This window comes from Protomyctophum bolini (genome assembly GCF_963924005.1).
Source record: "Protomyctophum bolini genome assembly, chromosome: 9".
NCBI lineage: Eukaryota > Metazoa > Chordata > Actinopteri > Myctophiformes > Myctophidae > Protomyctophum > Protomyctophum bolini.
The window spans coordinates 8,067,771-8,080,043 of record NC_137870.1 but is presented as its reverse complement, the minus strand read 5'-3'; the positions used below and the strand labels follow the sequence as shown (position 1 = coordinate 8,080,043).

The following is a 12,273-nucleotide window of genomic DNA, read 5'->3' as shown; positions in this document are numbered from 1 at the left end:
TGTGTGTGTGTGTGTGTGTGTGTGTGTGTGTGTGTGTGTGTCCAGGGCGCCGCCCCTGTAGTTCAGAAACTACATGCAATTCAAATGAGCTTTAAGCACATAGCCCTACTAGTTAAAAAATCCACAGCACACCTGTGTGTGTGCGTGCGTTTGTGTCCACGTGCGCGTGTGTGTACCAGGTGTTAACTGTTGTGGGTTTGTAGTCGTTCGGTGACAGGAAGCCACGCGTGGGAGTGTCTCTTCTGTGCACACGCACACAGACAGACAGACAGACAGACAGAAGGACAGACAGACAGACAGACACCCACCCTCTGGAGTCTTCACTGTCAGACAGTGTCACCGTCGACACACCACCCTTTAACCCGAGGGACTCCACAAGGTCCGTGTCTAAGGTCTGGTCTTTTTTTTAATTATTGTTCTTACTAAATAGACCTATCGATACCTGTAAATACTAAATCAATAATACAGTATATCAAATATTCTGATATTAACCTGAGGGCTGTGTGTGATGATGACTCTGAGGGCCGACCAGTTGTGAGAGAGAGAGAGAGAGAGAGAGAGAGGGTATACACTTAACACGTTTAAACCTGCAGGCCGATTTTCTTTTAAAAGAACGTTTTCTAAATCCTAAATCATTTTCTGAAAAACCTCATGTTTCATGTCAAGGAACACCCAAAATTATATTATATCAAAATATGTTGTTCCACAAGGACCCCCCCCCCTCCAGAAGCAAATATTTGAGTATCTGCCCTGCACAATTATTATTTACAAATCCTTAAAGGTAAACGGAAATGTACATTAAGATTCTGTTCCTTTTGGTCAATGTAAAAAAAAACAAGAATAAATCGTCAATCACAAGTATGTGTGTGTACTACACGTGAACTTTGATGGTGGTGTTATGGGCGTTATGGGGTGCATACTTAGTTTAGACTAGTCATTGGTTAGACATGGGTTAAGGTTAGGTTTAGGTGTGCTGCCCCGTGGGAGGTTAGGTTTAGGGTGAGGGTTTGAGATAGGTTGTAGTTGTAGGACTAATGACTGGTCTAACCAATGACTAGTCTAAACCAAAAACTGTGTAAACTAAGTACCGTAGACACTCCATAATGTATAATCATACTCGTAGTTTCATTCTACAGATGTTCTACTGTAACAGATGTTAGGTTCTTAGCTTACGTATGACCGCAGATGACTATTTCTATCTATAGAAATGCCCAAATACATTATGTATTTGATGTATTACCGTGTGTTGTTCTTGCTTCCTGTAAGTAACTCTGGATTAAGAGCGTCTGATAAATGATGTATTACTCCACCGCAGGTATACTACGTCGAGGGTGTGGAGGTCACATGATGGTAGGAAGAACATCGCTGACCTGTCTACTAATACTGTGGAGTCTGGAGCCCTGCAGAGGAGGTACTAATGCTACACTAATACTATACACTACTAATACTGTGGAGTCTGGAGCCCTGCAGAGGAGGTACTAATACTACACTACTAATACTGTGGAGTCTGGAGCCCTGCAGAGGAGGTACTAATACAGTACTACACTAATACTACACTACTAATACTACAACCTGTCTACTGACACTGTGGAGTCTGGTGAACTGCCATGGAGGTACTTACTTTAATACAATACTACTACTAATACTAATATACACTACTAAAAGTACAGATACAATGACCTATGTGTGCCGATCCTCCACCTCTCCAGGAGTTTATACACAGGAAGAGAGACAGGTTATGGTTTATGGTACCAGATCTGTATCCAGGGGTGACTGTGAGGTGGCAGTGGTTCCCAAACCTTTTCATGTCAAGGACCCCCAAAATGAAACTCACTAGCCGGATCTCTCCCAATGGTACCAACATCGATAAAGCATGGAGTTGTGGTGGACAGAATATTATACAACAACAAAAGATTCTTTAGTTTTGGGTCTGAGAGGCTAAATGTCATCACATGGTGCTCCCGTGGCTCAAATAATAAATAATGGACCTTGATGTGAAAAGGGTTGAAAACCACTGTAAACTGAACACAGAATATTTTGTAATCTTTGGGCCACAGGAGGACCATCGTTGACCATAAAGAGCTTCTCCGCTGGGATGGAGCTGAGCTGTCATGACGGTCAGAACGTCACGAAACCCGACGGTTCTTCAGGGATTGGGTCCGTTCTGACGCTGCCGTACGATGATGACCTCTCTGGAGAGTACGGCTGTGGAAAGCTCGGGGAGAAGATCTACGTCAGCTTCCACAGTGAGTTCTGCATTACCTGAGAATGGATTCTACTAAATGTCTTCTAAATCATGACAGTTTTCTTTAAAAACCTTATGTTTCTATGTCAGTGGTTCTCAAACTGTTTTATGTCAAGGACCCCCAAAAACTATATGTAATTGGCCACTGACCCCCATCTGAAAATATGTTATTCCAGATCTACAAGGTCGTATCGCGGCACTCGGTGCCGCACTATATGAGCTTGTAGATCTGCTATTTTTCAACAGCTAAAGTTTCAAATAATGGTTAAGGTTGTTAAAGAGATCTTCCTATTTGATACTTACCGTAGCACTCTCCCTAGCCTTGACGACCTTACAAGTGTGTGTGTGTGTGTGTGTGTGTGTGTGCGTGCACTAGGCTGTGACCTCTGCATTGACCTCAACCCCAAGGCTCTGGTCAGCATCTCCATAGCAGACGTGGTGGCCACGGCTCTGATTGGCTGGGCCGTCTACCTCATCATGACCAGAGGACACGCCCCTAAAAGTACTGTCTGTCTGTCTGTCTGTCTGTCTGTCTGTCTGTCTGTCTGTCTGTCTGTCTGTCTGTCTGTCTGTCTGTCTGTCTGTCTGTCTTGACTTATGTCTGTCTGTCTCTCTCTCATTGTCCTGTGTTGACGGTGTCTCTCTATCTTCTCTCTGAAGGCTCAGATAAAAAGCGTCCCGTTCCAAACAACAACAACAGCAGAACCCGCAGCGATGCAGACGACACATATCAGGTGAGCTGCTAGAGAAAATATCTCCTCTTTATCTAACTATATAAAGTCTCTGTGTACGCACGGCTGGAATCCACCGTTCGCCCCGCCCACTAAAGTCGTCCAGTGTGCAACCACCTTTACTGTACATATTTTGTCTTTTGATCTCTAACCGTAAATGTATATTTGTATGTCATTAAATGAGATGGATTGAATATGAAGGACCCCAATCAATCAATCAATCAATCAATCTGCTTGACAGCATCATGGTTAATGATGATTTCTCTCTCTTTATATTATATCCTATTTTTGACAAACAAATATTTCTCTCTCTCTCTCTCTCTCTCTCTCTCTCTCTCTCTCTCTTTCTATGTCTCTCGCCCAGGCTCTGAGACCACACCAGCCAGACGTGTACGACGTCCTTCAGAGCGGCAACAGGAGGTAAAGGAGAGCACGTGATTGGTCCATTTGGTCACTGAAAAAATGCTTGTTCCGCTATTTTCTAAAAGTATTATACTTACTAGCCTACTGCCACCCAACACCACGTGTTGACGTAAAATGATCCATTCATTGTCCCTCTTTAACTGTAATACATGTAATTCATTGTGTACAAAAACCAATAAAAATAAACTCATACTCTCTCACATAAAGAGCAGATGTGTATTTATTTTTCAAAGCGCCACATGGAGATACAGCATTAAGGAGGAAACCTCATAACTAACTAAAATATTGAACGTTTTCCACTGCATGGCATTTCTGAGTATTCTAGCAGTTCGGTCGTGTCACTCTTCATCATCAACATTACAGTTACAGAACACGTCCTCTTCATCACCAACATCACAGACCTCAGACCGTGTGTATCGGTACAGAGCACAACAGGTCTCGCTCACACCACGCGTTTTAAGAAACCTTGAAGAGAATGGTGAAATATGTTTCCAATGAGATAGAGTCCGTTTAATGTCACAGAGATGCGTGTATACGAGGTGAGTAACAAACAGAGAGGAGAGGATGTGCATGTGGCTTCATGGTTTCACGTTAAACATGTTTCCCACACATTCTCTATAGTTCACAGGAAGTGCTGTGGCTTCCAGCAGCTATAGGCCTGCAAGCAGGGACGTGCAGAGAGTGTAAACCAACATGTCGGGCTTAAGTTTTATATGTTCATGGACCGTCTCTCGGCCTGCGCAACACTATTCACCAAAATGCTGCTTCGTGGTCTGGAGAGGGCAGTTGTTTCACAGACGGGTAAAAGGGGCAGGGGCTGAAGCCCCCTTTGATGTCTACGTGTGCACGTAGATCACTATCTACCAGTAGACCACAAAGCCTGCAGCAGGTAAAGACCAGTGGTGCAACCACTCCAAGGAACAGCAATGTCCGTGTTCACCTATGTGATGTTAATGAGCACCAGTATAATGAGTACCAGTAGGGGCGCTGTTGTGCCAGAAACAGAGAGAAGGATAGTGCTGCACTGTTGCCTGCTAATATGAGAGAGAGAGAGGTGGGGGGGGGGGAGGGGGGAGTTGCACCACTCAATTCAATTCAATTCAATTCAAAGGGCTTTATTGGCATGAGAATTACTCAGAATTACAAAGCAGAAAGAACAATACAACAATACAGCAATACAATCAGAACAAAAATGATGTACTTTGAAGGTCAGAATCTTCAATAGATCAACTTCTGTGTACCAAGATCACTTGATGCAGGTATAGTGCAGGAATATACGCAATGATTAGTCTTTAGGGTCGTTGTGTTCCATTTGATATCCTTCTCCACTCAGTTCACACGGGTGTGTGTGTTCAGCCCGACAGTAGAGTAGGTGTCAGGAGAGCACGTTTGGATGTTGAGTTGCTGTAAAAGACAAAGACAATAATGTAAAGCTTCAAATAGCAAATATATTCAGATAATATGACGCCCGAGGCCAAACACATATCATTCTGGGGGTCCTTGACATGAAATGGTTTGAGCACCACTGACATATTAGATTGTTTTTCTTTTTCTTTTAGGATTTAGAAGACTTTTTATATATATAGAATCAGCCTGCAGGTCTTAATGTGTTAAACTAAATGAGTGCGTCAATCTTTCAAATATTCAGAGGCCTCACTAAACACACTTTTTCTTTGAGTCCAGGGATATTGTGTGGCAGTCCCGCTGCTCCGTTCCAGTTTACTGTCAACTTTATCAATGATAGTTTTAGAGGGAAACAAACTATAGTATAAAAGTATAGGTTGTTATTTTAAGCCATTTGATAATCTAATCAAATCAAAGCCATCCTTGGTGCATGATTTTTAATAGTGCATATAATGTACGTGTCTACTGTATATGACCTGCTCTATAGTTTCATATACCTTGTACTAAAAACACCCGTTTAAGCCATAATGGCTCATGGCTTAGATCAGTGGTTTTCATCCTTTTTCATATCACGGCCCATTATGTTTTCAGCATTTGGGCCAAGGAGCACCATTTGATGAGATTTAGACTTGCTGACCCAAAACTAAACAATGTGGTTATTGTTGGATAGGATTTTGTCCAACACAGTGCAGAACAAATATAAGACCACACCTCGTAGTCAGAGAGGGGGGGGTCCTCCGCGTGCAGGCCTCCTACGACGTCCCCCTGCTGCTGATGGACAAGGACACACACACACACACACACACACGCACACGCACAAAAACACACACAGCTGGTGAATAAAGACACAATACATTTTAGGCAAGTGCTACGGGGTTAGGTTGAGGTCTGCAGTTTCAACTACAATGGGGAGTTCTGTGTTCCACAGTTTGGGAGTCTGGTACGTGTGGAGCGTTGTCCAGGGTGTTTTAGAGAAGGGAGAAGCGTCTGGGACGTGTGGAGCGTTGTCCAGGGTGTTTTAGAGAAGGGAGAAGAGTCTGGGACGTGTGGAGCGTTGTCCAGGGTGTTTTAGAGAAGGGAGAAGAGTCTGGTACGTGTGGAGCGTTGTCCAGGGTGTTTTAGAGAAGGGAGAAGAGTCTGGGACGTGTGGAGCGTTGTCCAGGGTGTTTTAGAGAAGGGAGAAGCGTCTGGGACGTGTGGAGCGTTGTCCAGGGTGTTTTAGAGAAGGGAGAAGAGTCTGGGACGTGTGGAGCGTTGTCCAGGGTGTTTTAGAGAAGGGAGAAGAGTCTGGGACGTGTGGAGCGTTGTCCAGGGTGTTTTAGAGAAGGGAGAAGAGTCTGGGACGTGTGGAGCATTGTCCAGGGTGTTTTAGAGAAGGGAGAAGAGTCTGGGACGTGTGGAGCATTGTCCAGGGTGTTTTAGAGAAGGGAGAAGAGTCTGGGACGTGTGGAGTGTTGTCCAGGGTGTTTTAGAGAAGGGAGAAGAGTCTGGGACGTGTGGAGCGTTGTCCAGGGTGTTTTAGAGAAGGGAGAAGCGTCTGGGACGTGTGGAGCGTTGTCCAGGGTGTTTTAGAGAAGGGAGAAGCGTCTGGGACGTGTGGAGAGTTGTCCAGGGTGTTTTAGAGAAGGGAGAAGCGTCTGGGACGTGTGGAGTGTTGTCCAGGGTGTTTTAGAGAAGGGAGAAGAGTCTGGGACGTGTGGAGCGTTGTCCAGGGTGTTTTAGAGAAGGGAGAAGAGTCTGGTACGTGTGGAGCGTTGTCCAGGGTGTTTTAGAGAAGGGAGAAGAGTCTGGGACGTGTGGAGCGTTGTCCAGGGTGTTTTAGAGAAGGGAGAAGAGTCTGGGACGTGTGGAGCGTTGTCCAGGGTGTTTTAGAGAAGGGAGAAGCGTCTGGGACGTGTGGAGCGTTGTCCAGGGTGTTTTAGAGAAGGGAGAAGCGTCTGGGACGTGTGGAGTGTTGTCCAGGGTGTTTTAGAGAAGGGAGAAGAGTCTGGGACGTGTGGAGCGTTGTCCAGGGTGTTTTAGAGAAGGGAGAAGCGTCTGGGACGTGTGGAGTGTTGTCCAGGGTGTTTTAGAGAAGGGAGAAGAGTCTGGGACGTGTGGAGCGTTGTCCAGGGTGTTTTAGAGAAGGGAGAAGAGTCTGGGACGTGTGGAGCGTTGTCCAGGGTGTTTTAGAGAAGGGAGAAGAGTCTGGGACGTGTGGAGCGTTGTCCAGGGTGTTTTAGAGAAGGGAGAAGCGTCTGGGACGTGTGGAGCGTTGTCCAGGGTGTTTTAGAGAAGGGAGAAGAGTCTGGGACGTGTGGAGCGTTGTCCAGGGTGTTTTAGAGAAGGGAGAAGCGTCTGGGACGTGTGGAGCGTTGTCCAGGGTGTTTTAGAGAAGGGAGAAGAGTCTGGGACGTGTGGAGCATTGTCCAGGGTGTTTTAGAGAAGGGAGAAGAGTCTGGGACGTGTGGAGCGTTGTCCAGGGTGTTTTAGAGAAGGGAGAAGAGTCTGGGACATGTGGAACGTCCTAGACTCAAGTAAAAGTACAAAAGTAATGCCATCAAATGTAGTAAATACTTGTGCAGAATGTCTTACTTCAAGTTTTCAAATGTATACAAATCTTTTAAAAATAGCCGTTTTAATTTCACAATGTAGATCGACTATTTAAAAAAATGCCAAAATGTATATCCACACTTTTCCTGGGCTGTGTGTGCTCCAGTTCCTGTTGATTTCATTGGATATCATTGGTCATCTGACCAGTTTCATTGGCTTTCATTGGATCAAATCGACAGGAACTGGAGCACACACAGCCCAGGAAAAGTGTGGATAGGGTTGAAGTGCTTAATGTATGTTTTGTAAGAATAATCAAAATCTACAAAGTAACTAGTAGCTAAAGTTTTCAAATTAACCGCAGTGGAGTCAAAAATATTTGGATCTGAGATGTACAGTAGTGGAGAAGAAGTAAAGGTATTAGCAAATTGGAAATACTCAATTAAAGTAAAAAAACGAAAACACCTCAAAGTTCCTCTTAAATTCAGTACGTAAGTAAATGTACTTAGTTACTTTTCACCACTGGTATGTATATAGACTGCTTCCCTCTCCTCAACAGTCCATTGTGTTGGCATAGTCGTTGTGCCAAACAGGATGCGGTGGGCTCAAACCCTACCGTTTCCTTGAGTCACGTGGTTCAAACCCGTGCGTGCGTGCGTGCGTGTGTGCGTCTGTACATTAACCTTTTAAAGTGACTGTGTGTGTGTGTGTGTGTGTGTGTGTGTGTGTGTGTGTGTGTGTGTGTGTTTCTGTGTGCATTTCCTGTGATGGTATTACTGAGTCATAGCCATAAAGTTTCTGCATGTACTTCCTGTTTGCCATCGCAGCTTTGCTACATAGAGTTTGACCTTACTTGACTAAAAGATAGAGTAAGTTAGTTTTTTAATGTGATATATTGTGATAGTAATCATTGCTATATAGTGTTTGTTCAGTAGCAGTGTTAGTGATGTCGAAGTGTCCTTGAGCAAAACTCTGAACCCCTAATTGCTCCCGATGTGCAGGTTGGTGCCTTGCATGGTTTCCTCTGGCATCGGTGTGCATGTGTGTGAATGGGTAAATATGTCTAAATAGCTCAATATTGTGACAGTAATCATTGCTATAGTGTTTGTTCAGTAACAGTGTTAAATAGCTCTATATTGTGACAGTAATAGTGTTCAGTAACAGTGTTAAATATAGCTCTATATTGTGACAGTAATAGTGTTCAGTAACAGTGGTAAATAGCTCTATATTGTGACAGTAATCATTGCTATAGTGTTTGTTCAGTAACAGTGTTAAATAGCTCTGTTTTGTGACAGTAATAGTGTTCAGTAACAATGTTAAATAGCTCTATATTATGACAGTAATCATTGCTATTCCATTCCATTGCTGTTCCATTGGGTTGCCAATTTCACCCAATCAGAAGAAAATAGCATTCCATGCAGTTCCAATCGTGTCTACCTCATTTATTTGTGCCATCACCTGTTTATCCTGCATGCAGTTCTCTCTCCTGATTGGATAGATGTGTTATCCCGACCTTAGAATGTGTATTTGGACACTTTCTGCTACTGAACAAACAGTCTTAGTTAGGGGTCTTCAAGGCTTTTTAGACCAAGGACCCTAAGCTGAGAGAGAGAGAGAGAGAGATATGGAGCAGAAAAGGCCTTTAATTGGCGAGAAAAGTGGAGTTTTATGAAGAAAGAAAAGGGGACACCATTTTCAGTGTAAGAGTGTGATGTGGTCGTTCGGTAGGCTCGGGATGGTCTTACGTACGTCTGCTAGCTGCGGCCGGTCCAGTGGGGTGGTTGTTGTTGTTGTTGTGGTGGTTGTGTTTGGTCCACAGGTAGACCGCCAGGATGACCAGTCCAGTCAGAAGCACGTCCCCACACAGCACGCCCAGCACCGCCCCGGTGGTCACATCAACGCACCAATCACAAGCTGGGAGGGATATAACGACACTGTTAATATTAACCTCAACGCACCAATCACAAGCTGGGAGGGATATAACGACACTGTTAATATTAACCTCAACGCACCAATCACAAGCTGGGAGGGATAACGACACTGTTAATACCGGTATGTCGTATCCACAATCGAATTTTGGAGCCCTGGTCTTAGAATGACCTACAAACCAGACTCAAACTGACTTCTGTGATTCCCCTATAGAGTTTTAAAAGGATTGTCATGGGCACCCCCACATAATATCGAACCAGTTTCACAGTGTTTACACTGAAAATGAACTGGTTCAGATGTAATCCTAAAAGTTGGTTCGGAACTGGAACCAAAACATGGCCGCCAGTTCCGTGAAAGCACCAAACAATTAAGATTCCAACTAGAATGGAGAACAAATCCAGTTCTGGAACCCAACTTCCTCTGGTGCGGAAAAAGGGGCCTGTGTTTCGGAAACGGTGTAATAAAGACCTTTTTCACGTATACCTTTTCCTCTGACGTAGAAGTGGTAGAACTTCGTGTCGCCGTTATCGTCGTATTTGCAGTAGTAATGCAGAGCTTTTAAGTCTTCGTCGTAGCGATGATTCAACGTCCACGTGTTGGTTTCGTTGGGTTTCCCGTTCAGGAACCAGTCTCCCATTTTTGGACAGGTGAGGGTGAAGCTTCTCCCCCACGAGAAGGACACCTCTCCTGGACAACAGGACACATAATTAACCCTTTGAGACCTGACACCAGATTCTCCAAAATGTCTTCTAAATCATGACAGTATATTGTGACAATGTTTTTATGTCAGTTGTTCTCAAACTATTTCATGTCAAGGACCCCCAGAATTATCGGTATTTGGCCGCCGAGCCCCATCTGAATATATGTTTGTTCTATAGGGACCAGAAGCAAAGATTTGAGTTAAAAAACGTTCGCTTTGAAAGAATATATATTAAAAGATTTGCACACGTTTTTTAAAATTTTTCAATTAATAGCAGATCTACAAGCTCATAGCGCGGCACTCCGCCGCGCTATGAGCATGTAGTTGTAGATCTGCAATTCACATGGTGGTGAACCAAACTATTGTGAAATTGTGAAAATAATAGCACATCTACAAGCTAAGCTATGAGTGAGCTTTTAGATCTGCTATTTTCACAATATTTACGTTATGGGACATTGACATTGAATAATACAAGGACAGGTAGAAATGCCTGCACCCGGCGCATCCCCAGACCACACATTTCTACCTGTACGTGTGTGATCTGGGGAGCCGTCAGGGGTCCTTGAGGGGGTTCCATTCTATTTCAGTTCAATCAAATGAACAGTTTTCTGATTGAAAACTATGATGAAAAATGTTTTTCCGCTGACAAAAACGAAATATAAACTATAAAATATGGCTCAAACTAAATTAAATAAATGAAATAAACGAAATAAATGAAATAAATGAAATAAATGAAACAAAATCAAAAACCCATTAAGATGATTCTACGAATGTCTTCTAAATCGGTTTTCTAAAAAAAGGAAAAAAAGCACATGTTGCTATATCAGTTATAATGTATTTGGACCCCCGCATTATTATAATACATGTATTTGGCCGCTGACCCCCACCATCTCACCCCAGAAGCAAATATTTGAGGGTTTCACTTTAATGCAATATATCCAAAGATTTTCACAAATGTTCATGATTCTTCGCAGATCTACAAGCTGACACACTAGCTTGTATAATTATATATCTGCTATTTTTCTGAATAACCAAAGTATAAAAGATTGATTAAAGTGGTTATAAAACGGTTTGGATGGCTTCAGACTAGATAATCTGTTTGCAAACACAACTTAGCATCAGTTAAACTAAAAGTAAAAACATGAAAAATATTAAATAATAAAGCAGTTTTTACCTCCTGCAGCGTTCACAGTCATGATGAGGAGTAGAACAACGAGCACACTGTACATCTTAGATTTATTTGATCTCAATGTAATTTATAATATCTTGTTTCTCACTATAGACAAACGTTTACACTGCATCAACTGTAGTCTGTCTGTCTGTCTGTCTGTCTCACCCCTACCCCCCCTCTCACTCTCTCTCTCTCTCTCGCTCTCTCTATCACTCTCGTATAATTATGCAAAAGAGCTAACATTAAACTTCTAAATAACTTCTAATCCAGTGTGCATAATTAAATACACAGTGCACATTTTAACATTGTTCTTTTATAAATATAGTCAGAGTATCTTTTTTATTTATTTTTATCTTTACTGGTTAAGTTTAAATTTACTTTGGTTCACTATTTAGAACTAACTGACGTCAGAAAGTCTTTGCAGAGGTGAAAGATTCATTAAAGATCCATACATAACACAATTCATTGAACGTAAAAATATATGTCAAAGTCTGACAACAAGTGGTGTGTTTATATTTCTGACATTAAAGTGATAGTCATGCAGCGACAGACATACCATAGTGCTGCTCTGCCCCCTAGTGGCTTAGACCTGTCATAACGTAATTTCAATCCTTCACACACCCGTGGGTGGGATATTTCCAATCTAAATAATGCAAATTGGTTCTCAAGATTCTTGAGGGAGTTCCCCAGGGGGTCCAGGGCCTGTTACAATGCTCTGTAGAAGCTGTTTACCTAGTTCTCTATGATGATTTCCTGATGTATTCTCCTCTCAATGCTGTAGTGTTTAGATGGTTCTGTTATGACTGCATGCTGTAGTGTTTACTGTTTAGATGGTTCTGTTATGACTTCTCCTCTGCATGGTGTAGTATTTAGATGGTTCTGTTATGACTGCATGCTGTAGTGTTTAGATGGTTCTGTTATGACTTCTCCTCTGCATGCTGTAGTGTTTAGATGGTTCTGTTATGACTTCTCCTCTGCATGCTGTAGTATTTAGATGTTTCTGTTATGTCTTCTTCTCTGCATGCTGTAGTGTTTAGATGGTTCTGTTATGACTGCATGCTGTAGTGTTTAGATGGTTCTGTTATGACTTCTTCTCTGCATGCTGTAGTGTTTAGATGGTTCTGTTATGACTTCTTCTCTG

The 12,273-nt window shown here is 42.9% G+C and overlaps 2 protein-coding genes across 2 annotated transcripts; one reads left to right on the top strand and one right to left on the bottom strand.

Annotated features, from left to right (window-relative positions):
- The first annotated feature begins 1,504 nt into the window (after window positions 1-1,504).
- LOC308321708 (uncharacterized protein) lies at window positions 1,505-3,501 on the top strand. The gene is made up of 5 exons (XM_080772769.1): window positions 1,505-1,526; window positions 2,058-2,246; window positions 2,622-2,747; window positions 2,906-2,979; window positions 3,341-3,501. The coding sequence occupies exons 2-5, from the start codon at window positions 2,096-2,098 to the stop codon at window positions 3,398-3,400; spliced, it is 411 nt and encodes a 136-aa protein (XP_080628895.1). The 5' UTR covers window positions 1,505-1,526; window positions 2,058-2,095; the 3' UTR covers window positions 3,401-3,501.
- A 2,013-nt stretch (window positions 3,502-5,514) lies between these two features.
- On the bottom strand, window positions 5,515-9,943 carry LOC308320763 (uncharacterized protein). The gene is made up of 3 exons (XM_080771424.1): window positions 9,745-9,943; window positions 9,082-9,246; window positions 5,515-5,574 (listed from the first exon to the last, which is right to left on the bottom strand). Exons 1-3 carry the CDS (start codon window positions 9,896-9,898, stop codon window positions 5,522-5,524), a joined length of 372 nt encoding a protein of 123 aa, XP_080627550.1. The 5' UTR covers window positions 9,899-9,943; the 3' UTR covers window positions 5,515-5,521.
- Window positions 9,944-12,273: the final 2,330 nt, after the last annotated feature.